Genomic DNA, 27,511 nt, shown 5'->3' with positions numbered 1-27,511 from the left:
CCCCCCCCCCCGCAGATGTGCTGTATAAGTTTGCAGTCTAAGACTTCACTGTGGTCATTTCATTGTTTTATCATATCCCATCCTGTGCTCAATTTGATAAAAAGCTACAGCACACTGAATCTACTCCAACCAGCAGCAAGGTAAGAAGAAACACAGGACCAGGGAGATGGCTCTGTGGGTAAAATGCTTGCTGCATACACATGAAGACCTCAGATCAGCTCCCCAGGACACATATGGCTGGCCACAGTGGTACATGTGTGTAGTAACCCTTATCACTGGGGGCTCAGTGGCCAGCCAGTCTAGCTCAGGTAGAGAGGGAGAGAGAGAAAGCAGGTGGTGGTGGGGAGGATTCCGGAGAGGTGACAGGGAGGTCATGTGAGGGCAGTAAGAGTACAAGGAAGAACAGCAGCCTGGGAGAGCAGAGCGCTCGCTCCGTGCTCCAGCCTCATCCTCACTCCCCTCAGCTGCTCCTGGCATCTAACACCACAGAGAGGGAAGGGCAGATCCTACAGGCAACACAGAGCCAGTGAGCAGAAAGTAAAACTTGGAAGCAGCTTAGCCTTTATAACCTAAGACCAGTAACCATCTGTTTCCCAGTGTTTTCTTGGTGAGGGGAAGTGCTGGCATTTCCAGAGCAACGCTGAACGCAGCCTTCATTCTGTCTACCAGGAGAGACCTGAGCCCTTGCTTGGGCTCACCTAAGGTGTCCTCTGTCACTGGATAGCTGGGTAAAGCCAGGTAAAAATGAATCCCCCTGAGTTCTCAGACCTTCCTCCAAGAGGGGCGGGAAGAAAGGGGCTTGGTTTAGAAAGTTCTTCTCAGGGTGGAATTAGTTGAGGAATGCCAAGCACTTTGGGCAGTACTGATGGGCTGCCAACAGTCAGTCAAGGCAAGGACAGAGCCTCTCGCTGCCTGGTTATTTCTCCTTCTCCTTCTTCAATTTTATCTGTTTGAGATACATGAGTGTGTGTGTGTGTGTGTGTGTGTGTGTGTGTGTGTGTGTGTGTGTATGCAAGTAGCTGGACAGCCTCATGTGTCACTCCTGCCCAGGTGGCTTCCCTCTTGTTTTTGAGGCAGGGTCTCTCCGAGGACATGACTTCATGCCTGGATTTTACATAGGTACTGGGGATTCAGCGCGGGTCCTCATGCTTACTCAGCAAATATTTTATTGGCTGCAGCGTCTCAGCAGTCCCTCTATTTCCAATGGCTACTACAGCAGTAGGTAAAACAAAGGGGAGAGTCTTCCCTGTGATGATACAGGAATTGCTGTCATACACTTGTCCTTTTGATTTACAGTCCACCTCAGCAGAGCTGCATGCTAATGAAAGAACCACTGTTCACCATGGCCTGGCTGGGTGTAGTAAGGGAGGGAGAGCATAGAATGCCTCATATGAAAGCACAAGGCCCATTCGGCAAGACTCACTGTTTCCTACAAGGCAACGCAGAGACGACCCATTGCACCTTGTGTGGGTGGAAGAGATGACACTCCTGCCCCAGGACCACACCCCAGGACCACAGAGGAAGCCCAGCACTGGGATTTGCCTTTGCTGAGCAGCCATGCAAGCTGAGAGCCAGAGTAGAACTGCAGCAGGTGCTTGATGATGACAGAGGAGCTTCTGGAGATCGGTGAGGTATTGCTTGGGTCTTAGCTAGGGCTTTACGGACCGTAACCAAGGCAACTCTTATAAAGGACAACATTTAATTGGGGCTGGCTTACAGGATCAGAAGTTCAGTTCATTATCATCAAGGTGGGAGCAAGGCAGCACTCAGGCAGGCATGGCACTGAGAGGAGCTGAGAGTTCTACATCTTCATTTGAAGTCTGCTAGCAGAATAATGGCTTCCAGACAGCTAGGATAAGGGTCTTATAGCCCACACTAGTAGTGATATACCTACTCCAACAGGGCCACATCTTCGAATCATGCCATTCCCTGGGTATATACAAACCATCATAGCTTGACAGGTATAATGAGACCCTCTTTTTCTTTTCCCATGAAGTTATCAAATAAATAAGAGTTGGTTCTCCCTGCCCCCATCCCTCCTTGGACTAGGACCCAGTGCTGAGTCACACCAGGAACCTGAAACAAGAGAGATGTCACATGTAAGATGCACAGGACACGAAGTTGATAGGGAGTTAATATTTATTGAGATCTCTGCAGGCTTGGGTCTGTACTGAACACTGTACGGACTGCCTTGTTTCATCATCGTCAGAATCCCTTGGGCAGCACTGAAATTGTCCTCAGTTCACACACATGGAAACTGGTGACTTGGAAGGTGAAAGCCATCGGGTTCCTAGAGGTTCCCTTCAGGGTCTATGAGACAGATCAGTCCAGAAGCTTTTTCCCTCCTTTGGTGCTGGGGTTTGAACCCCGGGGCCTTGTACATACTCAGCAAGAGCTGTACTACTGACCTGTGCTCTCAGCCCTTCTTAAATATCTTTTTTGAGACATCTTCACCCCAAACTGACAAGACCAGTCCTCACCTTATCCTAAGAAGCTGAGACAGGTATGGTGAAACACCCACCATACCTGTTAGAGGTAGACTTCAAAACTATGGAACTCTGACACCAGAGACTTGCTCTTCATCAAGGCCTGATTGACTGACTATTAATTAGTTAGGGAAGCATCCTGGGCCATTTGCTGACCACTGAGCTTTTTCCCACTCCTGACTGAAACTCGAGAACAAATGTCTTGCTCCCTTGCCTGTCTAGGACTTCTCTCTGGGGAATAAGTCCAACAGATTGGCCTTCCAAAAAGGTGCTGGCCAGGGACATAGTAACAACTATGCATCTTTGACACCCAACCGTGTTGTGTGCACTCGTAGAGGACCAGCTCTGTGCTCACCATGGGCTGGGTAGAGTATTACTAAACATTGAGAAGTATAAAACTAAGATAGGGAATCATCTATCCTCGGGACACTTAAAATAGCTGGGGAAGCAGGCATGTATAAAATTAAATGTATGTGGGTTAAGAATGTCTTAATTAATGCTCACTGGATTTACCATAGAATGAGGAACAGATGAGTTCCCTGAGATCTGAGAGCTGGGATCAGTTGCCTCTCCTTTGGCCTCCAGGGAACTGGGAGCCAGGAGATATGCCCCACAGCTGAGTTTGGAAAACAAGTAGCGCTTGAATATGCAGAAGAGACAAGCACAAGGAGTGCTTTCTAAAGTTAGGAGGGGCAAATGCGCAGAGGCCCTGAGGTGGGGAGGCTGGTACTGGGTGGGGGTCTGGTTAGCTTGGGGAGGGCAGTAATTGCCTAGGAAAGAGAGCCAGCGATGGAGGGAAGGGAGAAATGAAGGGGGGGTTGGAGAGGGCCTTGAGAGCCAGGCTGGGGGCTCTTGGCTTCATCATGTGGATGTGCCATTGTTAAATGGTATGGTAGCCCACGTGTCCAAGGTGGTCCCTGTGATGGTGCTACTGGGAGAGCAGGGTCTAATGGAAAGTCGGGTCATTGGGTATGTCATCAAAGGGGACTGTGGAACTCTAATACTCTCTCTCTCTCTCTCTCTCTCTCTCTCTCTCTCTCTCTCTCTCTCTCTCTCTCTAACTTGTGGTGTGAGTGGTTTCACTCTGCCATCTGCTGCCACTATGCTGTGCTGCGTGGCACAAAACAACAGTAAGCTGATTGTGTAGTGGAACCTCCAACACTGAACCAAAAACTAACTCACCCTTTCTCTTTACTAGTTGATTATCTCAGGCATTTCACTAGAGTGGCACTAAGTTAAGACATTATGCTATGCCAACTCCTACCAATAGGGTAGGGAATACCACTCAGTTGGTAGAGCATAGCCTAGCATACATAAAACTCTGGCTTTTAGCAATGCTTAAAATCAGACATGGTAACACAGTGGTCACTGCCATCTCCATGAGAGCAGCTAAAACCACCCACAGGACGACCTCAAGGTCGGGCTTGTTGTTTCTTCACAGAAAGAGGGGTTGGGGAGGGTCATCAGACCCTCACCTGAGATCCCAGCCACTTCTTCCAATACCTTCCCCTTCCAAGCTGCAGGTGCTAATATATATAATGTGTGGAGGGTTAACTGAAAGGAAGACACTGTCTACACAGCTATGGGAAAGTCGCCATCCATGTTGGGGGGACATGTTGCAGTGATGTGGCTGCTTTGGGGGTCACCCACACTCCTGTTAATAACTCAATAACATTGATTGGCCAAGCTGGACTTTGGTGAAATTGTTACATTGGATGAATATTGGTTCCCTATCTGGGGTAAGCAGAGTGTTTGTGTTGCCCCAGGGCAAGTTCACAAACCAGTAGGGAACAGTTGAAAGTCTAGATTTCAAACCTGTGAGGGAAACAGCCCTCTGGATCATCCTGTGAGAAGCAGAGAAGAGGAGCCCTGATGGGCTCTGTGCAGGCTGTAACAGGATCAGTCAGGGGACTTAAGTCACTCCAGCACAGTAATAAATGTGTTTACTGAGCACTTGATGCATGTCAGACATCCCCTAGGGAAGTTAGCACAGAGGCTGGAGGCAGTAGCATAGAATTTTCATACCAGCTGAAGAGATGAGGCAGGAAGATCAGGAGTTAAAGATAGGACTTTGAAGATAGCCTGGGGTACATAAGATCCTGTTTAAAAATAAACAAGCAAACACCAGGGGGCTGGAGAGATGGCTCAGTGGTTAAGAGCTCCGACTGCTCTTCTGAAGGTCATGAGTTCAGTTCCCAGCAACCACATGATGGCTCACAACCATCCATAATGAGATCTGATGCACTCTTGTGGTGTGTTTGAAGACAGCTACAGTGTACTTACATTTAATAAATAAATCTAAAAAAAAAAAAAAAAAAAACAAAACCAAGCAAACAACAAAATAAAATAAAAAGCAACAACAAAATATAACAACTCACCCTAAAAACGCCAAACTTAAACCAACCAATCAAAAATTAGCAAAAACTGGAGGAAGGAGAGACCAGAGGAGCAGGATCAATCCAGAGGCAAGTAAGAAGTAAGCACAATGTAAGCAACACCATTCCCTAAACAGGAGCTCTTCAACAATATGAGAGAAAAAGGCTAGCTGGAAGCAAGTGGGCCTGGATCATCGGTTTCTCTCTGCTGTGGATGTGGTTAAAAAGAAAAAAGAAAAAAGAAAAAAAGAAAAAAGAACTGCTTCGAGCTCCTGTACTGTGATTTCTCTGCAGTGATGGATTGGAAGGAGGCTGGGATCATAAACCAAATAAACCTTTTTCTCCCCTATGGTGCATTTTGTCAGGGTACTGTCACGGCAACAGAAATGAAAGTAGGGCACAAAGTGTTAAACAGCACTTCACAACAAACAGAAATAGAAGAACTAAGAACCTGCTTGATGCCAAATTGCCCAGGAAAAGGGTGGGCAAGATGGCAGGTGTCAGAGAACCTCTCAGGGGCCCAGGTGGCCAGAGAGTTGGCAGTGCATGTGCATTTATTTTTTAAATATTATTTATTTATTATTAGTATTTATATGAGTACAGTGTAGCACACACAAGAAGAGTGCATCAGATCCCATGACAGATGGTTGCAAGCCACTATGTGGTTGTTGGGAATTGAACCTCTGGAAGAGCAGTCAGTGCTCTTAACTGCTGAGCCATCGCTCAAGCCCAGCATGTGCATTTATATACAACTAGATGCTATGGCAGGGCAGGGGGAGGGGGTATGGGGCTCATACTCTGGCTTCCTTGGCAAAGGAGTCATTTTTGAGAATAGCAACCCAATGATCATGGCCTGGCATCAGACTAAAACGAGTAAGCAAGAACTTAAAAATGTGGACATCCCACCAAACCACTGACCTCAAAGCATTTTTCTCTCTTTGCTTGGTGAAGCAGGTTGGCCATTCCAGGGAGCAGAACTGGAAAGATGAACATTTCCAGATAATCTCTGGGAGAACCTGAAACAAGAATATTCCCACTGAAAACAGCGAAAAATTTAGTTTCATCTAATAAAGATATTTATTGCTTAGCAGAAAGAGAGGGCAGAGGAAGGAGGAGGGAGAGGGAGGGGGAGGGAGAGAGAGAGGGATGGAGGGAGGGAGGGGGAGAGAGAGAGAGAGATTGAGATGACTGAGATGTTGATTCCATCTGGGCTGGGGCTGTAGTATCTCAGTAGGCAGAGCACTTGCCTAGCATTTAGGAAGCCTTGGTTTCAATCTCTAATACCCAACAAACTTGATGTGAAGGTGCAGACCTACAGCCATGCACTCCGATCGAAAGTTCCAGGCAAGCCTTAGCCATATATAAAGTTCAAGGCAAGACTGCGATACAAGAGACCCTGACTGGAAAACAAAACAATACCATCTATTCCATAGCACGATCTTGTCACCATCTGCTTCAGGTTGCTGAGTGGGACTGGCTTACTAAGAAACTAAACACAGCCTTGTGAACCCGTGGAGTCTGTCAAGGATATGAGCTGGGTCCTACTCTGTCCTACCTGGTCCAGTCCTCCAACTGGCTACAGCACCAAGGCAGTCACAGCACAGAGGCCAGTGTCCGCAGGAGAATGTGAGCGTGAGAGTGACAGGAACTGAGGCTAGAGAGGAGCTGGGACAGGGAGGACAGCAGATGGGGCTTTGCAGATACATTAACAGTGGCAGTGCCTGACCAGGGCCCAGAGCAGAGGGTACAAAACAAGGGAAGGAGCAGAGGGGAGGCCTGACAACAAGCTGAGACTCAGGTGGATCTTCAGGCTGGACCTGAAGATGTGGCAGCAGGACACTCTTTTCTACTCTGTACATCTCTTAGCCCCCTGCCTCTAGCTTTGTATTTAATAAAGAATCACAGTGCTTGCGAGCATTCTCTCTGCTACACGTTAACCTTGGAAAGAAGTCAGCAATTCCACAACATTCCTCTTAGAAATGAGGATTATGGGGAAGAGAGTTTAGCTTGGGACCTGAGTTCAACTCCCAGAACCAATGTGACTAAAGCCAGGTGTGGTGGTGTGATCTCAGGTCTAGGGAGGGGAACCCCTGTGGCTCCCTGGCCAGCCAGCCTAGCTCATTTCAGGAGTTTCAGGCCTGTCTCAAAAGACAAAACAAAACAAAGAATTACAACACAGACTACTATGTGGTCTCCCCTGACATCTGACCCTCACTCTACCCTGTGTGTGCGCATATTCACCCCAATTGCAGAAGACGAGTATTGCCTCATTACTTACAGGTCTTGGGGTCGACTGTTTCTGCCTTCTTGGGAGGACAGGGCACAGGAGGCATCACTGGGAACTGGTGTATTGGGAGGTAGTGCCCCATGTTGAAGCCATGAGGAACTAATTCCTCCAAGGGCGTGACCTGCAGGTGATGGGGGTAGGCCAGTAAGTTCCAAAACAGCTCTGATAATCAGATTTTCTTTCCTCTATAATTTTGAGATTCAACTTATTCATTTGGGATGGGGAGCATAGATTCATGGAGGTCAAAGGACATGTGGAAGGAAGTTGGTTCTCTACTTCCACCATTTGATTCAGGTTGGCAGACTTAGCAGGAAGTACCTTTACCCACTAGCCATCTTGCCAGCCCTTGGTTTTCTATTATTATTATTATTGCTTTTTTTTGTTTGTTTTTTTGAGACAGGGTTTCTCTGTCTAGCCCTGGCTGTCCTGGAACTCACTCTGTAGACCAGGCTGGCCTAGAATTCAGAAATCCTCCTGTCTCTGCCTCCCGAGTGCTGGGATTAAAGGCGTGCGCCACCACGCCCGGCTTATTATTGCTTTTTTAAGACAGTCTTTCTCTGTGCAACCCTGGCTGTCCTGGAACTTGATTTGTAGACTAGGGTGGTCTTGAACTCAGATATCAGTCTGCTTCTGCTTCCCAAGTGCTGGGAATAAGGCATGTGCCACCAAGCCTGATTTTCTTTTATAATCTTTGATAATCTTACTAGGGAATGAACTTCTGTATCAAATGGATAGGTTGAGGAACATTGTGAACACAAATGTTCATTTCCCTTCCTTCTTGAGATACTTTATATCATTATTTATTTATTTATTTTGGTTTTTCAAGACAGGGTTTCTCTGTAATAGCCCTGGCTGTCCTGGAACTCACTCTGTAGACCAGGCTGGCCTTGAACTCAGAAATCCACCAGCCTCTGCCTCCCAAATGCACCACCACACCTGGCCTGAGATACTTTTAAATGAGGGAAAGGGTTGGGTATTTAGCTCAGTGGTAGAGTACTTGCCTAGCAAGCATAAAGCCCTGAGTTTGTCCTAAGGTCTTGGGGGGGAAAGACAAAATTAAATAACAGTGAAGTTAGAAACCCTTAGGGGGGTTAGGAGGCCTGCAGGGAAACCATCTGTGGATGAAACATTGGCCAACAGACCAGAAAAAAACAGACAAACAAACAGGAGGCTGGGGAATGGTTATAGCTCTGTCCTGCAAGTATAAAGAACAGAATTCAGAACCCATGTCAATGCCAGGTGGCTACGGCAGCCTCTGAAGGAGGAGACAGGACCCCCAGAGCAAGTAAGCAAGTGGGCTAGCAAGGCTGCATCAATGAGCTCTGGGTTCGATTGAGAGACCCTCCTTAATGAAAAATGTGCAAGAGTGACAGGAGGATGATCCCTGACACCAACCTCAGGCCTCCACACAATGTGCACAACACACATGTATCCATATATAAATAGGGAGGAAGCTAGTGTAGATGATCAAGAGAGAAAAATGAGGGAAGCCACTGAAAGAAGCAGCCCTATAGGGCACAGGGCCTTCTTCTCAGCAGAATTCCAAAGGGCTTGGCACTCAGACTTGCTGGGCATTATAGGAGAGGGAGAAAGGCAATGCCACTCCGAGGGCCAAGTGAAACATGGCTGCTGCCCACATTGCTCCATGGGCTGCTGTTCCTTCTTGACATTCAAAAAATGTCTCTTCACACCAGCATGTCCCCTTGGCTCCCCACCCTCCCCAGTGACTCTTCTGTAAACAGATAAAACAAAAGTCAGCAAGGAGAAGTCCAGTGGGCACCTGAACACTCACTTCTGATTAGGAGTACTACTGCCCAACACCAAGACATGGACCCTGTTCCTGACCACCCTGAGGAAGTCCTCCAGAGGCAACCACTCCCATGAGCACCTGGATAATGTTTTCCTGTTTTGTTTTGTTTTGTTGTTGTTTTTTTATTCATGGAAGAGATCCATCCAGAAAACAAAGCCATGTACACAGCAGTACAAGGAAGGCATACCAGATGTGATGGTTACTTTTAGATGCCAATTTAAACTTTAGAATGGACTAAGACACCCTAGAACTTGCACCTATGGCCCTCTGAGTCTTGGACCTTTGCATTCAGACCAAGAGCTGCACCACCAGCTTTCCCATTTCTGATGCCTCCAGCCCACGAGTAAGCAACACTACTGGCTGGCTTTCTGGTTCTCCAGCTTGCAGACAACCTGCTGTGGGATTGTGCAGCTTTAGTAATGTGTGTGAGGTGACTCATTAATGACCTTCCTGTCTATCTATGATCAATTAACTATAATCTATGTTTATCATCTACCCATCTACCCAATCATCTCCTATCGGCTCTGATGCTCTGTACAGCCCTAAGGTACCTGGCTGTACAGAAAAATACTCTCAGGCTCCCATTTAAACTTGTAGACAACCAAGGCTCTCTACATAGATCCAGAAATCAACAGCATTAAAAATAAAAAATTGGCCGGGTGTGGTGGCGCACACCTTTAATCCCAGCACTTGGGAGGCAGAGGCAGGCGGATTTCTGAGTTCAAGGCCAGCCTGGTCTACAGAGTGAGTTCCAGGACAGCCAGGGCTATACAGAGAAATCCTGTCTCCAAAAACCAAAAAAATAAATAAATAAATAAAAATAAATAAAAAATAAAAAATTAAGAATTATAGCCATGGATGGGCATGGTGGTATACACCTGTAATCCCACCTACTACCTAGAAGGCAGAATAAAGAGGATCACCACAAGACCTTGTCTCAAAACAAACAAACAAAAAAGGCAAGCAAGATGATGGTGCACACCTAGCACTAGCACTCCGGAGGCTCAGGCAGGAGAATCAAGAGTTTAAGGTCAGCCAGGCGGTGGTGGCGCACGCCTTTAATTCCAGCACTAGGGAGGCAGAGGCAGGCAGATTTCTGAGTTCGAGGCCAGCCTGGTCTACAGAGTGAGTTCCAGGGCAGCCAAGACTACACAGAGAAATCCTGTCTTGAAAAACCAAATAAACAAACAAACAAAAAAAAGAGTTTAAGTTCATCTGAACTACATATTGAGTTCCAGGGCCAGCCTGGTCCCATCTACATAGTGAAACCCTGTCTAACAGACAAAAACTAAAACCAATAATTAGAACACTATCCCTAGAAAAGTAATTCTTTTCTAAGAAAGAGAATGACAATTAGCACCTGCACAGAAGTTTGTGTAAGAATTGTATCCACACCTTGGGAGGCAGAGGCAGGTGAGTTTGAGGCCAGCCTGGTCTACAGAGTGAGTTCAAGGACAGCCAGGGCTACACAGAGAAAACGCGTCTCGAAAAACAAAAAAAAAATAAACAAAAAAAAAAAAAAAAAAAAAAAAAAAATTGTATCCACAAAGCAAGAACAAGATGTTAGCAAAAAGGAACAGTTATAGAACAAGTTTTAAATGCAAGAATCTTTCAAAGGCTTCTACAATAAAGAAAACTACTCAGAATATACAGAATTCTGCTTGAGTTCTGTAGTTATCCCTGGTTGTCAACTTGACTCTATCTGGAATGAACTACAATCCAGAATTGGAAGGCTCACCAGTGACCCTAATCTGGAGGCTGGGAGATAGAAGTTTCTGATCTGGATCTTGGTATAGAGATCTTGAGGCATAGTGGCTATGGATTCCAGAAGATTAAGGCAGGGAGATCCCCGAGCTCAAGGTCATCTGGGATTAAAGGTGTGGTGGCACACATCTTTAAACTGGGCTACACCTTCTGCTGGAGACCATATAAGGACATTGGAAGAAGGGAGTCTTGTTCTCGCTCTTTCGCCTGCTTGCCGCGTGGGACTAAGCGACTGCTAGATCCTTGGACTTCTATTCACCGATGCTACCGACCATTTTTGGGAATTGGACTACAGACTGTAAGTCATCAATAAATTCCTTTACTATGTAGAGACTACCCATAAGTTCTGTGACTCTAGAGAACCCTAACTAATACAAGTTCCATCCATGTGACCTTGCTCAAGTTCCTTTACTTCTCAAGTCTTAAAAAAATTTAAGGCTGTCAAATGTATGCAACTCCGAGGTATATTTCCAAGGGGACTCCCTTCCTGGTTGCACAGTGAAACCCACACTATACCACAACTGCCACTACATCTGCGGTGTGATCCATTATAAACATTTTTTTACAGTGTGAGCTAGTCACAAGGAGCACATATCCCATTAAACAGAAGCTATCCCTAAGGCTCAAAATACATATGTTTCTTTAAGCCATTCCATTTTCAGAAGAACCATGTCTTGGGTTCTAGCTCCTGTCTCCCCTTTCTCCCTCCCCAGCCAGGATGTGACCCTTGGGGCTATTTGTGCTGCTCTCATTGAGGTCTGGGCAATACTCACCGAACTCACTGTAACCGCAGCTTCCTGCTTCACTTTATATCCTTCTGGAAAGGTAGGCAGCTCAGCTTCATACTCTAAAGGGAGGGGGACAGTGTTCAATTCCACACCTCGCTGATGTTTGTGACATAATTTCCTTCTTGGAATAAAACATTCTTAATTTCAGTTGGTAGTTTACAGAAACAGACACAACTGTTCATTGTAGGTTATTGCTTTTAATTTACTTATTCTCTTTGGTACAATACTAGGATGGAACACAGGCTTTTGTGGGTAAGTGTTCTCTTGCTGAGCTGTATCTCCAGCCCTAGTAAGTTGATTTTTTTTTATTCAAAACGAGTAATATGTTTGGCTCCTTGCATGAACCTGAAGGCTTTGTTAAGAGTCCCAGACTTACCCAGGTACTCCAGCTTCAGCCTTTGCCCAAACGTTATGGTAACAACATGGACTAAGCAGAAGTCAATATTAAAGAAGATTCCAATTGTGGTGGTGTAAATGAGAATGACTGACCGTCTTAGGGTTTGTATTGCTGGGACTAAACACCACAACCAAAAAGCAAGTTAGGGAGGAAAGGGTTTGTGTGGTTCATACTTCCACATCACTGTTGATCATTGAAGGAAGTCAGGACAGGAACTCAAATCAGGGCAGCAGTCACAGTGCTTAGTGGCTTGTTCCCCATGGCTTGTTCAGTCTGGGTCTTATCTCAGGACCACCAGCCCAGGGATGGCACCACCCACAGTGTGCTGGGCCCTCCCCCTCAATCACTAATTAAGAAAATGCCTTACAGCCTGACCTTATGGAAGCACTTTCTCAACGGAGATTCCCTCCTCTGAATAACTTTAGAGTTTGAGTCTAGTTAACATAAGAGTAGCCAGCACAACTGAACTATTGTCAACTTGACACCAAATATATCACTATTAAGCCACAACTTACATGTCTTAATTATCCTCAAGATCTCTTTAAAAGTTATCTTTTATAAAGAACCACAGTCTTTATGAACTCAAATACATTAAAATTTCATTCCCTTTAAAACATTCAATCTGGGCTGGTGAGATAGCTCAGTGGGTAAGAACACTGACTGCTCTTCCGAAGGTCCTGAGTTCAAATCCCAGCAACCACATGGTGGCTCACGACCATCCGTAATGAGATCTGACACCCTCTTCTTGTGTGTCTGAAATAGGTACAGTGTACTTATAATAAATAAATCTTTGAGCTGGAGCAGGCAAGGGACTGAGCGAGTGGAGTTGACCAGAGTGAGCAGAAGTCCTAAATTAAATTCCCAACAACCACATGAAGGCTCACAACCATCTGTACAGCTACAGTATAGTCATATACATAAAATAAATAAATAAATCTTTAAAACATTCAATCTCTAAAATCCAAATCTTTTAAAATTTCAGTTTTTAGCTTGGGGACTTTGTAAAAACTCAAAATTAAATTAGATACTTTCTTCAAGGGGGTAAGAACCAGAGCAAAGTCATGTTCCAGGAGGCTTGAACCTGTTTCTAGTTAGGGCGGGACTCAGCCCTTAGCACACATCTTTAATCCCTCTGGTTGGAGTACAGACACTTTTAGTACTCACCCGGAATCCCACACAATGAAGATAAAATTAGTTTGTGAAGGAAGCGCCCATTTTTGAAAGAGGGGTCTAATTGAGTGGCAGAAAAGGTGACAAATCAGAGAAAGATTTGCCAGAATAGAATTACGCCCAACTCTCACGAGAGGAGAGGGGAAAGGGAAGCTACTCAAGGGAGAGAGAGACAGTGGAGGAGGAGACAGCGCAGCACAGGATACAGTAGAGTTCCTGGAGACAGTGCAGTGGAGTTGAGAGGGAGAGTGGAGCAGCCCAGAGAGGGAGAAGGAGGCAGTGTTACCGGGAGAGTTTTACAGAAACAGACTGGGGAGAGAACAAGCTAGACAGAAACAGACTGGGGAGAGAACAAGCTAGACACCGGTAAAGACAGAATGAGCAAGAGAACGAGGAGAAGCCAGATTAGGAATTATCACTAGAGTTGGTTTGAGGTGAAGCAGAGCATTCAGAGGCTGAGAGAAAAGCTGATTGAATCATTCCGCTGGGAGAGGAACTGGAGCCAGAACAGCTGGGTTGAACCAGCCATCCAGAGCTCAGAAAGAACTAGGAAGGGCAAGGTTATTCAGCAGCAAGTCTCAGAAACAGAAAACATTCTAGTCCTAGATTAGATTGCATGGAAGCTTAGAAACTGCCAAAACAAGGCCTAGGTTAGCAGACTAAGGTGTTAAACCTTGGGGATGACAATTTCTTCAGGAGAATAAAAGATACTTTTACACAGTCACAATCTGAAGCAAGCAAGACCAAACTGGAACAGTATAAATAGCTTAATGTCCTATTATCTGGGATCTACCCAAGATCTTCTGGGTTCCTCCAAGAAGTTTGAGTGACTACTCCAGCTCTGCCCTTTGCAGTACACAGCTTGTCTTCTAGGTTCTGGCTGGCTCAATTCCACCACCACTGCTGTTAGTGGTGGTCATCCCATGGTACTAACATCTCCAAAACACTGGGGTGTTCCACTCCAACTAGGCTTCACCAATAGCATCTCATAGGTGCCAAGCCTCAAATCCTTTGCATGACCCCTTCAGTCCTGGGCCTTCAACTACCATTGAGGCTGCCATTGGGTCTCACCAATAGACACTCCTGGCCTCTCTTAGTGCCCAAGCCTCAGCTGCTCTGCAATGACCCCTTTCATGCCTTCAAAACCAGTACCAGTTGGGTAACTACCAAGTTCAGCAGCCAGTGTGAAGTACAACCTTGATCCCCTCTGAAACCCAGCTTCTTTGTGCTCTCTTTGTGGTTAAAAGTACTGCCTCCGTGATGCTGGTCTCTTAATTGTCAATTCTCAGCTCCAGCCAAAAAGCAACAAGCAAAGGAGAGGTTTTGCTTTAGTAATTCTGGTATCATGTTTTTTGTTTGTTTGTTTTTGTTTTTCCAGACAGGGTTTCTCTGAGTAGCTCTGGCTATCCTGGAACTCACATTGTAGACCAGGCTGGCCTTGAGCTCAGAAATCTGCCTGCCTCTGCCTCCCCAGTGCTGGGATTAAAGGCATGTGCCACCACACCCGGCTTGATTCTGGTATCATGTTAATCACAGAAATTCTTGAGGCCCAGCTAACCAGAACAGCAGAATCTTAAAAATCAAAATAGCAAATGCCCCTGAAAGCATCTTTAAAGTTCCCGCTAAAACTTCACAAGCGAAGCAGGCAGTGCGCTCAGCATTCATATCTTCGAAGCTCCCACAGAATATCCTAATGAGAGCTCATCACTCAGTGGCTTTTCTAGCCCCAAGTTCCAAAGGCTTTCCATAATCTTCCCCCAAACATGGTCAGGTCTGCCTCAGCAATACCCCATAATCCTGGCACCAACTTGTCTTAGTTAGGGTTTCTATTGCTGTGATGACACACCATGACCAAAAAGCAAGTTGGGGAGGAAAGGGTTTATTTGGCTTATACTTCCACGTCACTGTTCATCACTGAAGGAAGTCAGGACAGGAACTCAAACAGGAACCTAGAGGTAGGAGCTGATACAGAGGTCATGGAGGAGTGCTGCTTACTGGCTTGCTTTCTTATAGAACCCAGGATGGCATCACTCACAATGAGCTGGGCCCTCTCCTGTCAATTACTAATTAAGATGTCTTACAGCTGAATCTTATGGAGACATTTTCTCAATTAAATTTCCTTCCTTTCAAATAACTAGTTTGTGTGTCAAGTTGACATAAGACTGGTGGGCATACCTCCATAAGCCTGTTTTTGTTTGGTTTGGTTTGGTTTTATGAGACAGGGTTTCTCTGTATAGCCCTGGCTGTCCTGGAACTCACTTTGTAGACCAGGCTGGCCTCGAACTCAGAAATCCGCCTGCCTCTGCCTCTCAAGTGCTAGGATTAAAGGTGTGTGCCACCATGCCCGGCAAGCCTGTATTTTTTAATGCTTGGTCACAGTTAATAAAGCTGTTTGGAGAAGGTGTGTCATAGGATAGGCTTTGAGATTTCTAAAGCTCACACCAGGCCCAATCTCTCTTTTGACTCCAATTTGTGCATCGAATGTAAGCTCTCAGCTACTGCTCCAGTGCCATGTCTGCTGCTAGGCTCTTCATCAGGATGGTCACAGACTCACCCTCTGACACTATAAATAAGCACCCAGTGAAATGCTTTCTTTTATAAATTGTCTTGGTCATGGTGTCTGCTCCCAGAAATAAAGCTAAGACAGCACACATGAAACAGAAATAGACTTGTAGAACATCCGGCTCAAATTCTATAGGGTAGTTAGTGACAACCACTGCTGAGGAAAGGACAGAGACACTGCTGGGCTACAACAGTTGCTTCCAAGAAGGAATGACGAAAAACAACAACAAAACCAGTGGCAAAAGCAATGTTTTCAAAGTAATTGCAAGTTCATGTTGCAGCAATGAGGTAAACTTTGTTTTAGGCAAGGTGGTACTGACCGAACAACTGTATTCACTAGTTTTCTATTGCTGTGATTAAAACACCATGACCAAGGCAACTTATAGTAGGAGGGCTTTATTTGCCTCATATTTCCAGTGGGCTAAGAGTATGCCATGGCACGGAGGTACTGCAGCAAGCAGCAGGCATAGCAGATAGTGAAGAAGCTGAGGTCCCACATCCTGAACTTCAAAAACAGAGCAGAGAGCCCATACTGTAAATAGTAAGGGGCTTTGAAACCTCAAAGTCCATGCTTCCTTCAACAAGGTCACATCTCTTAAGCTTCCCCGACAGCAGCATCAATTGGGGACTACATGCTCAAACAGCTTACCAGATAGATAGTAGACAATATCTCAACTTTTTACAAAGCCCCTAAGTATCAGCTGTGAGACAAGTACGCCAGTGCATAGGTTGTGAAAAAAGTTAATTGCATTCATTTATCTGTATGTGTGTGTGTGTGTGGGGGGGGGAGACATACATGTCACAGTGCCCATGTCAAAGGTCAAAGACATCTTGAGGTCAAAGGACATCTTGTTGGAGTCGGTCTCTTTCTTCTACCATATGGGTCTCAGGGATCAAATTCAGGCCATCATGGGCAAGAGTGTCTTTACCCGCTGAGCCGTCTTGCTGGCCCAGTCATGAGTCACGCTGATCCCTAACACCTGCTACAGAAATGTTAACAGGTTGAGCAGTCCCCATATATACTACTAGGAGGACATGCAATCTTTAGGAGGTTAGGACCTCTTAAAGCATGGGAATGCTCAGGTCACTTCCTCTGTTGTTTTGTTGTTCTCGGGCTTGTTTGTCTCTCTAGGGTTGGGTACTAGGCATCGAACCCTGAGCCTCACATTTGGTAGACAAGTGCTCTCTCTACCACTGAGCCCACTTCCTCTGTTGTGTTCACCATTCACGAGTATAGTTTCGCTTTGTTAATGTGCTCCCACCATGATGTTCTGCTAAGGGCCTAAGCAACATGACTATGGGGTTTGAATGAGAACTGTCCTCCACAGGATCATGTATCTGAACTCCTGGTTCCCAGTGGGTGGTGCTGTTTGGGAAGTCTATGGAACCTTTAGGGGGTACAGCCTTGCTAGAGGAAGTTCATGAGGGGCAGGCTTTGAAAGTTCATAACCTTGCTCAACTTCTTGTACTCCCACCCACACCCACACCCTTCCCCCACCCTTGATAAATAAAACATGGCTTCTCTACTTCCTGTTTCTGCTGGCATGCCTTCTCTGCCTCCATTATGGACTCTAGCCTTCTGGAACCATAAGCCCATATAAACCCCTTTCTCCTCTATAAATTTGTCATTAGTCTGGAGGCATTTTTTTTTTTTTTTTTGGTTTTTTGAGACAGGGTTTCTCTGTATAGCTCTGGCTGTCCTGGAACTCACTTTGTAGACCAGGCTGGCCTCGAACTCAGAAATCCGCCTGCCTCTGCCTCCCGAGTGCTGGGATTAAAGGCGTGCGCCACCACGCCCGGCTTTGTCTGGAGGCATTTTTGTAGGATTAATTCTTAAATGTGGGATTGTTCTGTCATAGAAAAACAGTTAAATTTCCAATGGGGCCTGGAGAGATGGCTCAGTGGGTGCTTCACTTGCCACACAGGAGTGAGGACTAGAGTGTGGATTCCCAGAACCCATGTAAAGCTGGGTGGCTGTGGCAGCCTGCTTATAGGCCCAGCTCATTGGATGTAGGGACCAGGAAATCTAGCAAGTGGAGCAAGTTGGCTAGTGAGATTAGCAGAAACAGGGAGCCCCAGGCCCCTCCCTCAATATATAAAGTTGAGGATGATCAAGGAAGAGAAAGTCGCCTGATGTCAACTATGGGCAATAAAGGCATGCACATACATGTGCATGCGTGCCACCCCCAGTCCTCCCACACCAATGTGTATCCACACTCATATGAGCACACAGACATACACATGCACACCATACAAACACATAAAAATGTTTTCAACAATATATATGTTTAATAGTGAGACTGTTTCGCTATTGGCATAATCATCTTACCCACACTTAAAATGTTCTACTTTTATGTGCATTTTGTTTCCATTATATTTTTCAATATAATCTTTGATCTAGTTTAAAGAGACATGACACAAACTCCTTTATTTGACACAAAAGATAAACAGCTGAGACAATTATGTACAGGTATGGGAAAATACATCAGCTTCAGGACACTGACATGTTGGCTACCTGACGTCTCTATGTTGTTTAAGAAATCTGGCATCTTGGGAGATGCCATGCAGTCTACTGGGGAAGAAAAGTTGTCAACTTTGAATGTGAAGCCTACAAGGTACAATAATGATTGGGCTGGCAAGTGATGCCCACTGGTGCAATATGCCACACCAATGTCTGGAAGAGAGTGACTGCATTCTGGTTGGGTTTAAGGTCCACTCTACAATCCAGAACTATCTCTGACACTGTTACCTGGACCAAGAACTCTGGCTGGGTAGGCCATAGCCTATAGGAGAGAAATTATCATTATTCTGCTAAATAAAATAGCTCCTAAATATTATCTTATACCCATAGATTAGTGCAGTGCTCAGCCCCCCCCCAGTAGATGGCAATTAATATGTAGAGACACAATCAGCCAACCTTCAAATAAGAAACTTTACTTTTCTGGGTCCTAAGTGGGACATCTATATCATACCCACTCCAATGGCTCAGGGCTCACTGTGAACTCTAAGAGCCAGAGGTAGTGGAGAACTACTGCTAAACAGTATTTTCTGGACATGACAAGGCCACTGCACACATGCACCTACTGTGGCTGTGACTGCATTCACAAGACCTGCATAAGATCAAGCCAGTCAAACTTTGAGCAAGGATTGGGGAGAGGCTCACAAAGTCCCACCCCTAGCTGAACAGCTATATGCAACTGATGGCTACTGGGGGAGAAAGAGTGGAGTGAGTTTGCATGTAGTCTCTGGTAGGCTGCCCATGCTGCAGTGGATGGCACTAACCCCATGCACATACTGGTACTACTAAGTGGTCTCGGTATATTTAAAAACAGTACATGCAGTTAGGAGGGAAAAGTGGTCAGGAAGGATACAGAAGATGTGGGAGGGAGAGAGGTGATCAACATATACCTAAATACATACATATATTCATGTATGTAAATCTCAAATGTGGTATATTTAAGAATCATCAGTTTCAGCATGTGGTTCAATGTATGTAGACTGCAGACTGGTGTTGGTACACTGAAAGGCACAAGAGATTTTTTTCTTTTTGTTTTGTTTTGTTTTTGTTTTTTGAGATAGGGTTTCTCTGTATAGCCCTGGCTGTCCTGGAACTCACTCTGTAGACCAGGCTGGCCTCCAACTCAAAAATCCGCCTACCTCTGCCTCCCAAGTGATAGGATTAAAAGCGTGCACCACCACTGTCTGGGAGCACAAGAGAATTTAAGTAATGCAAAGAAAGTGAATTTGGGGCTGGAGATCCAGCTTTGTGGTTAAAAGTACTGCCTATTCTTTGCAGAGGCCCTGGGTTCAGTTCTCAGCACCCACATGGCAGCTCACAACTGTTTGCAATTCTAGTTCCAGGGGATCTGACACCCTCTCTGGCCCCCAAAGGCACTAGGGACTCAATAGGCACACACACAGTGTTTATGTGTATACATGTATGTGCATGCATGCATATGTGTGTGTTTGGAGTTCAGAGGTCAGTGTCAGGTGTCCTCCTCAGTTCTTTATTTATTGAGACAGGATCTTTGTTGAACCTGCAATGTACTAATTGTGCTAGGTTTTCTGGACATTGAGCTCCAGGGATTCTCCTGTATCCAGCTTCCCATCATAGGAGCTGGGGAACCAAACCTAATGTATGCTTCTTATCCTTGCATTGCAAAGACTTTATTATGTTGTTTGTTTTTGATGATGATGAAGACGATGATAATGTTGGTTTTTGGAACAGGGTCTCACTGTATGCCTGACTGGCCTGGAACTCACTTTACAGATAGGTTGGCCTTGAACTCATAGCCCTGACTGTCTCTGCCTCCCAAGTGCTTAGATTACAGGTGTGTACCATCATGGCTCATGAATTCTTTAAATCAACTAGGTGGCTTATCCACATTTTGATTCATTGATTTTTTTTTTTCTTTTCCTTCATGCTGGGTATCAAACCTGACCTTTTAAATTCCAGGCAAGTAATTACTCTACCACCAAGCTACTCAAAATTTTACGTGCTTTAAGAGAATTGCTTGTTTTTTCCAACCTGTTACTGCTTAAGAAAATCTGCTGTGCTGTTTATAGCGCTTATAATCTTTTTTTTTTTTTAAAGATTATTTATTTATTTTACGTATAAGAATACACTGTAGCTTTTTTCAAACACACCAGAAGAGGGCATCAGATCCCATTACCAGATAGTTGTGAGCCACGATGTGGCTGCTGGGAATTGAGCTCAGGACCTCTGGAAGAGCAGTCAGTGCTCTTAACCACTGAGCCATCTCTCCAGACCCTTATAATTTTTCAATTACCAGAGTTTAACTCAGATTCACTGATTAGGGGAATTTAATGTTATCTTTGTTCAGAATGAACCTTAGTCTAAGAACAAGACTAAGAGCTGAGGAAGCCCAGAGTGAGCAGGTCCTGAAGCAATGTGTGCTACTGTCCTGGACACAGCCAGGTCAAGAACACAAGAGCCTCAGACCCATGGAGCAAATGACAAAGCCTTTTCTTCTAGTCTGTGTGGATATTGATTATGTGTGCAGAAATTATCCACACCATTCTTCCACTAGATGTTCACAGCCTGAAGACTGTTCCCTATAGGTAGTGCTCCTACTGAGATCAGCTAAACCTCTCCTTGATCTGCTCTATACCATAGACCTTGCCTCCTTGTTTATCTTCAAGAACCTGTCCTCCCTGTTCAACTTTATAAACATGCTGAGCTTCTGGATGCTAAGGTTTCTGGAGCAGAGAGCCCAGAATGTCCTACCTGTGTCTTTTCTCCAATCCCTCATTGTTGCAGTCAGGTCCAAGTGAAGGTCATGCAGGAACATGGTAGGAACGGATATCATTTTATATAGCATTCAAAGGGGTGCTGAATGACTTTAGGGATCATAGCAATGGAAGGAATTAAGTTAAACTGTACTTTTGGACTGGGATTCTGAGTAAAAGGCAAAAACATTCCCTGAGATGGAAAGTAAGCCACTGGTGTTTAACACTGAGTCATGTACGACCCAATAGGGAAGTTTCCAGCATCAGTAGATACTTGTTACTGAGGCAGGAGAACAACTACCTAGGGCAGTAGGATGGAAGCTACTCTGCTCTGGGTTGGAAAGGCAGTGGGCATGGAAATGGTGTGAAAGAGGTAGTGTGTTCCTTCAAGAAGCCTGACTTAAAACAATGAAAAGGTGGAAAGTGGACTCAAAATGGGGTTGTCTCCTGTGATCACAGATCAAGGTGTGTGAAGAGATAAGCTAGCAGAGATGTGAAAGATGGCGACACGGAGAGGAGAAAGTGATAGTCTGAGATCTTGAGAATAACAAGACAGTGGCACCAAAGCCCAGAAAGAGCATTAAGCCATGAGTGGTAGAACGTGTCTTTCCGTGTTTATGGATCAAGTGAGTGTTGGTGGTTTTTGTTTGCAGACAGCATCTAACTATGTTGGCCTGGCTGGCTTGGTACTCACTCTGTAGACCAGGATGGCCTTAGGCTCACAGAGATTACCTGCCTCTACTTTCCGAGTGCTGAGGTTAAAGATATGCAGTATAAGTGTGTTAGTATAAAGAAGTTGGATTTCTTGTCCACTCCCAGCTGCAGGCATCTTCTCAGTAAATGTGTCCTGTGCTAAGTAGCAGGACCATTTATTTGGGCTAAAACTTGGACCAGTAGACATGGGAGGTGGGAGAAGATGCTGATGAAAACTGATTGATAAGCAGAGCCCAGAGCTGGTTGGTGTCATTTTCCCTGGCTTGCTCAGATGGTCTGTTAGAGGAAGAATAATTCATTCAGAGCCGACCCATGCTGGATGAAGGACCTACTTTCTAAAACACCAAGGCTGCTGAGCTTGAGTGCCAAGGACAGCAAGAAGATACTGACAGCAGTAATCACAGCAGTGTTCAAATAGGAAATAAGGAGCCTCTAATGCTTAAAACCATTAATATCACAAACCACTCTACGACTTAATTAGAAGCACTGGAAAGAAGTTTATTGATAATGATACAAATAATGTTGAGAATACAAAGGTGTCAGTCGTTGCTAGAATGATGAGGAAGAACACTGAAGAACATTTATAAATAAGTTATTGGATAGGCAGGCAGGTACACACACACAGCAGCAGCACGAGCCAGGAAGGAGAAAGGAGGTAAGCTGGACACTCAGTGATGCTACATCTTGTTTTCATGAAATTGAGCTTCTACCAGGTCTACTGGCTGCAACGATTTTTTAATGGATTTTTTCCTAATAGAGTGTAATAACTAACTTCAGGGATAAGATTACCAGAAAGCATACACTTTTTCTCTTTTTCTCCCTGCCATTTTTCTTGCCTCTTTGGAGAGTCTATATATCCCAGGCTGGCCTCAATCTCTGGGTCTTCCAGTGTCAGCCCCTCAAGTGCTAGGATTACAGATGTACACAGTACACCCAGCATCATGCTTTCTCTAAGAAGCTGAATATACTCCCAATAGGCATACTGTACAAGCCTATGTTATATGTGTAAGAATTAGATTATCCATTCTTCCAGTTAGCTTCAGCTGTCAACTTGACACAGACCAGAGTTATCTGAGGAAGTCTCCACTGGTGGACTGCTTCAAACCTACTGGCCTGTGTGGGCATCTCAGTGAGCGTTTTCTTGATTGCTCACTGATGTAGGCAATACAAGCACTGGGAAGGTGGCCCTGGAATATGTAAGAAAAGCTGAGTTAGTAATAGCCAGGGGAGCCAGCCAGTAACTAGTATTCTTCCGAGGTCGCTGCTTCAGGTTCCTGCTTTGAGTTCCTGTCTTGGTGTTCTTCAACAATGGACTAGAACCTGTAAATTGAAATAAACCCTTTCCTCCCCAAGTTGCCTTTGGTCAGTGTTATCACAGCAACAGAAAAATAACTAGGTCAGTCATCTAGACTGAAGTCACAGTGGCCTTGTGTAAAATCGGTCATCTCCACCCCACTGCTCAACAGCTATTATTTTGTAAGTGACATCAATTCCCTTGCTTTTCAGAGAGCACTAAAACCCTTTGTCCTCGCTTTTATCCAGACATAACATACCCCACAGAAACTGATTCCACAACAGAAGACAAAAACAAGTTTATCAATATTTATGACCATGTATTGAGTCTCTCAAAGTCCAGAGCATCTTCTCATACATTATCTCCCTTGGTTCCCACTACAGTCCTGTGAGGTAGGAATTATCCCCCTCAAAGGGCACCATCCCCAGTACTACTTGTGATATTACCAACTTGACTGGGCAGTACCACTGCTGTGGGCTAGGGGTCATGGACTGAATAAAAGGAAGAAAGAGAGTTGAGCCCCAGAATTCATCTCTGTTTCCTAGTTGTTGATGCAAACGGCTAGGAGCCCCCACTGGGATGATGTACTATACCCTCCAACTGTGAGCCAAATAAGTCCCTGAGTTGCTTTTGTCAGATATTTTTCACAGCAATAAGAAAAGTATCAAGCTATACAATAAACTGTACTATGGAGATCTATTGGCTTGGAAAAGTGAATCCTCTGGATAAAAGACAATGAGTATATAGACACTCAAATACTGCTGTAGATTAGTTCCTCAAGTGAGGACCCTAAGGGTAGAACTTACAAGAACATCAGGATGAAACCTTTTCTCTAAAGCAAATGTTACAGGAAAGGAAGAATGCAAGCCCTGGTGGTTTAGGAGTGCTGACTGACTCTACTCTTCTTCCTCCGAACTCTCCACTTCTTCCAGGTCACCACTTTTCCCTTTATACACTGGCAAGTTCAGTTTCCATTCATTAAACATTTACTGACCTGGAACTATTCCGTAAAGTAGCTGTATATTGCTATTTAAATTTATCAAAATTAAGTAAAATAAGAAAATTGGTTCTTCTATTCTGCCAGTCCCAAATAAACCCCAAACACATTTAACAGCACAGATTATTGAACGTTCTACTAGTGCTGTATAGCTGTATAGCTAATGCCACAAGAATGAAAATCTTTCAGTAGCTGGAAGGCTGAGGCAGGAGGATTCTCAGCTGGAAGCCAGTATGTAGTCCAAAAAGACAAGAGAGAAAAGGGAGAAGGGACAGACAGTTGGACTTATTATGAATGAATCTTGTGTCTCTGACTTTGAGATCTGGAGGCTTTACAATGAAGGAAAACTAACTCTTCCTGTAACCTAGGATCTGTGACTACGTGGTTCTAGCTCCTAACACCACGACATAGGTACCATTGTTATGCCCACTGTACGACTATTATAAGACCCCATGACCAAGGCTCATGGGCTACAAAGGAACAAGTGATCTAGCCTGTTTGTGGGACTTCAGAAAGGCTTGAGGGCAAGGAGATCAAAATCTATTTGTCCACACCAAAATACTTCCTGAGTTGTCCTACACTGGAATCACCGGAGCCTGTCTACAGAGTCCATTCATTCCCTGCTTCCTCGGACGATCTGCGGGCGGTCGGGGTCTCTACCCCGAAGCTTCACACCACGCAACTCTCTGACCCGGTTTCCTTCTGCGAGCCTGTTGCCGGGGGATCGCACCGGAATCCAAGACACACGCCAGTCTCTCTCTCCCCGTGTGGGCCCAAGGCTCGGCTAGTCCGCCCGCGCGCGTCACCCGCCTGGCGCACAGAGGCTTGGAACGCGCGTCCCGGAGGGTCCTGCCCGCGTCCCGCCCGGCCCGGCCAGCGGCAGGGCGCCTACCCTCGCAGATCTGATCCCATAGGTTCTTCCCCGGCGGCTCGGCGACCTGCGGGGCTGACACAAGCACTTCGGGAGATCCGGGCGATACTGCGGGCACGGGCGTGCGCGTAGTGACCGGCGAGTCCGTGGGGCCGCCCGCCTCCTCACGCAGCACGCTGCGGCTGGATACTTGTCTCGGTGCCGCCATGGACGCGGTTTCTACAGCAACCCGGGACCCCGTGAGGCCGCGACCCGGAAGGAGAAGGATTTCGAGGGGGCGGGCCAGAAAGTCGAAGCTGACTTCCGGGTCGCGGCTGCGCGGATGCTCACGTGGGGAGGCTTGGCCTGCTAGTAGACCAGGTGAGTGCCGGTGGCTTGTGCGGGGCCCCGAGGAAGGGGCTGCACGCTGGGGGAGAGGAAAACAGATAAGTCACCCCCAACTCGCCCGCAGCCTTCGGTTTCTCTCCAAGCCGTCCCGCCTTGGAGTAGGCACCGGGGATGATCCTGGCTAGCAAGCAGCCTGCGGTGGGTGAGGGCAGCACACGGTCCTCTGGCTCGAGCCCGTGTTTTGCACCTTGTTGACTTTGAGACCTAGTGAGTTAACGTCTCCCAGTCCTGTGAGGCTTGTTGGTCACACTAACCCTATCTACAGCTACCGCGGGAGTTTAAAAATGCCTTCACACTGGGCATAGTGGCCCACGTCTATAACCCCGGCACCCGGGATGCAGAGGCAGGAGGATCTCGCGCTGCAGACCAGCCCTAGCGATGTAGTCAAACTTTGTCTCAAAAACATGGCGATTTTGAAGAAAGCTTGTGTTAGCAGGTGATGCAGTGTAGGTTCGGTTCCACTTCTCGCGAGTGAAGTACAGTTAAAGGGATGGAAAAGATGATGTTGATGTTGACTGAGTGGCTGACGCCTGGGACATTTTTATCCGGGTTATTTCTCTTGATCACGACCCCAATCCTGTAGAATCATGATCTTACTTGATACTATCCTGTCGGGACTTGTATCTTTCTCTGCCTTGTGAGTCCCCTTCCTATGTGTTCTAAAAGTCAGTATGTCTTAAGGCCCAGTATGTCTTCTTGTTAATTACCATCTCTGAAATCCTGTTTATGTCATCCCTGTTGGCCAGAGTCACTCCCTTGCCTCAACCCTACAGTACACATGTTGAGTGGGTTATATCAAGGCAGCAGTTTCATCCAGCTGCCCAATCACCCTCCACTTGTGCCTCAAGGGTTGACTCTACCATCCTATTGGTCAAACTGGAAAACCATGTTCAATATTATGGAGTTGAGAAAATGCCTCCGTAATATTGGTATATAAGCTTATACATGTCTGTGGGGGCATTTTCTTGATTAATGATTTATGTGGGAGGGCCCAGGCCTCCCTCTCCTGTGTGCCCCTAAAGCAAGGTGTGAGTGGACGTGAACTACATGGCTCAAGCTTGGCCTAGATTTTTGAAGCTGCCCAGAGCAAGCTGAATCCTTTGTGGACCATGTTAGCTCTGAACTCAAGGAGAGGTGCAGGATAGAGAAGCTCTTGGACTCGTAATTTCCACCTCTTTCCTTAGTAGCCTCCCATGTTTTGTCTCTAGTCCACGGAGTAGCATGAAGCATGCTGGTGATCATAGTGAAAGCCATGTATTGAATCCCCGGCCACTTGTTGTAAGTGCTTCTGTAAAGAAAGCCAGGTAATGAAGGTTTCCATGTGTTATTGACACACGTTAATTCCTAGCAGTCACTTTGAAACTGAAGACAGTGCTTGCAACTGTCTTGTAGACTGAGCTAGCCCAATTTGTGTACCTTCTCCTTCAGCCTTTATATGGATGATAGAACCGGAGTCCAGAGAAGCCAAGGGTATAAAGCAAGGAAGAGTGTACCAGGGTTTCCGTTTTTGACCCAAGTGTTTGGAGCCCTGGCTGGGGTTTGTCTCACCTTGCCACGATGTTTACGTAGCTTGGGATGGTAAGAGTTGGGGAACGGGGGATTCCTTTCCAGACCTAGAGCAGGAACACTATACAGATGCGCCAGAGGAAGGGGCTGACTATTAACTGTGCCATTTATTGAATCTGGTGGAGGTCTGCTTGGAATTTCTCTCTGCTTCATCTGGTTTAAAAAAAAAAAAGTCATGGAAGCCAGCTAACTGTGTCTTGATCACAGCTGCACCTTGCAGTGCTGGCGTGAGTAGGCGCTTGGTAAATGCCCGTTGAATTGTAGGACTGTCTGGAGGTTTCAGGGAGATGGTGGACAAGGAATCAAGTGCTCAAAGCCTTTTCTCTGGGGTCTTCCGGCACCTCTCTGAGGATGGATGCATTCTTTCCTCCCAGAAAAGGAAACTGACATGCAGAGAGGTGGGGTGATAGAGTCAAATTGAATGAGGAGTTTGGATTTGAATGTAAGGCCATCTGCATTTGCACTTCCTGCCATTTAATTGTCTTTCCTCCTGCTTCCAAGGAATAGGAGCTGTTTTCCCTTTCTCTGGGACCACAGGCTGGGACTGGGTAAAATGATAAACTGCATTATTTCTGTTTTTCTTCTCAGTAATGGTCAGCAAAACCCAGAAAGCAGACCTGGGCCCACGACTCCCAGAGAAGAAGAAAAAGAAGAAGAAGAAAAAGAGAGTGGTTGCAAATGTCTCAGAACCAGAGACTCAATACTCAGTCTTAAACAGTAATGATTATTTTATAGATGTTTCTCCTTCAAGGGCCATATCCCCTTCTAACAATGTGGATGAGGTGCAGATCCC

At 45.8% G+C, this 27,511-nt stretch overlaps 1 protein-coding gene across 1 annotated transcript in view; it reads right to left on the bottom strand.

Annotated features, from left to right (window-relative positions):
• Iqck (IQ motif containing K) overlaps positions 1–24,973 on the bottom strand; it is a 115,897-nt gene extending 90,924 nt beyond the window's left edge. The window contains exons 1-4 of the mRNA XM_021200146.1: positions 24,787–24,973; positions 11,505–11,569; positions 7,140–7,269; positions 5,780–5,877 (exon numbers count right to left, since the gene is read on the bottom strand). Coding sequence (XP_021055805.1) covers positions 5,780–5,877; positions 7,140–7,269; positions 11,505–11,569; positions 24,787–24,973 — 480 coding nt within the window. The remainder of the gene's footprint in view (positions 1–5,779; positions 5,878–7,139; positions 7,270–11,504; positions 11,570–24,786) is intronic.
• Positions 24,974–27,511: the final 2,538 nt, after the last annotated feature.

The sequence above is a fragment of the Mus pahari genome, chromosome 1, assembly GCF_900095145.1.
Source record: "Mus pahari chromosome 1, PAHARI_EIJ_v1.1, whole genome shotgun sequence".
Lineage (NCBI taxonomy): Eukaryota > Metazoa > Chordata > Mammalia > Rodentia > Muridae > Mus > Mus pahari.
This window is presented reverse-complemented; position numbering and strand designations above follow the sequence as displayed.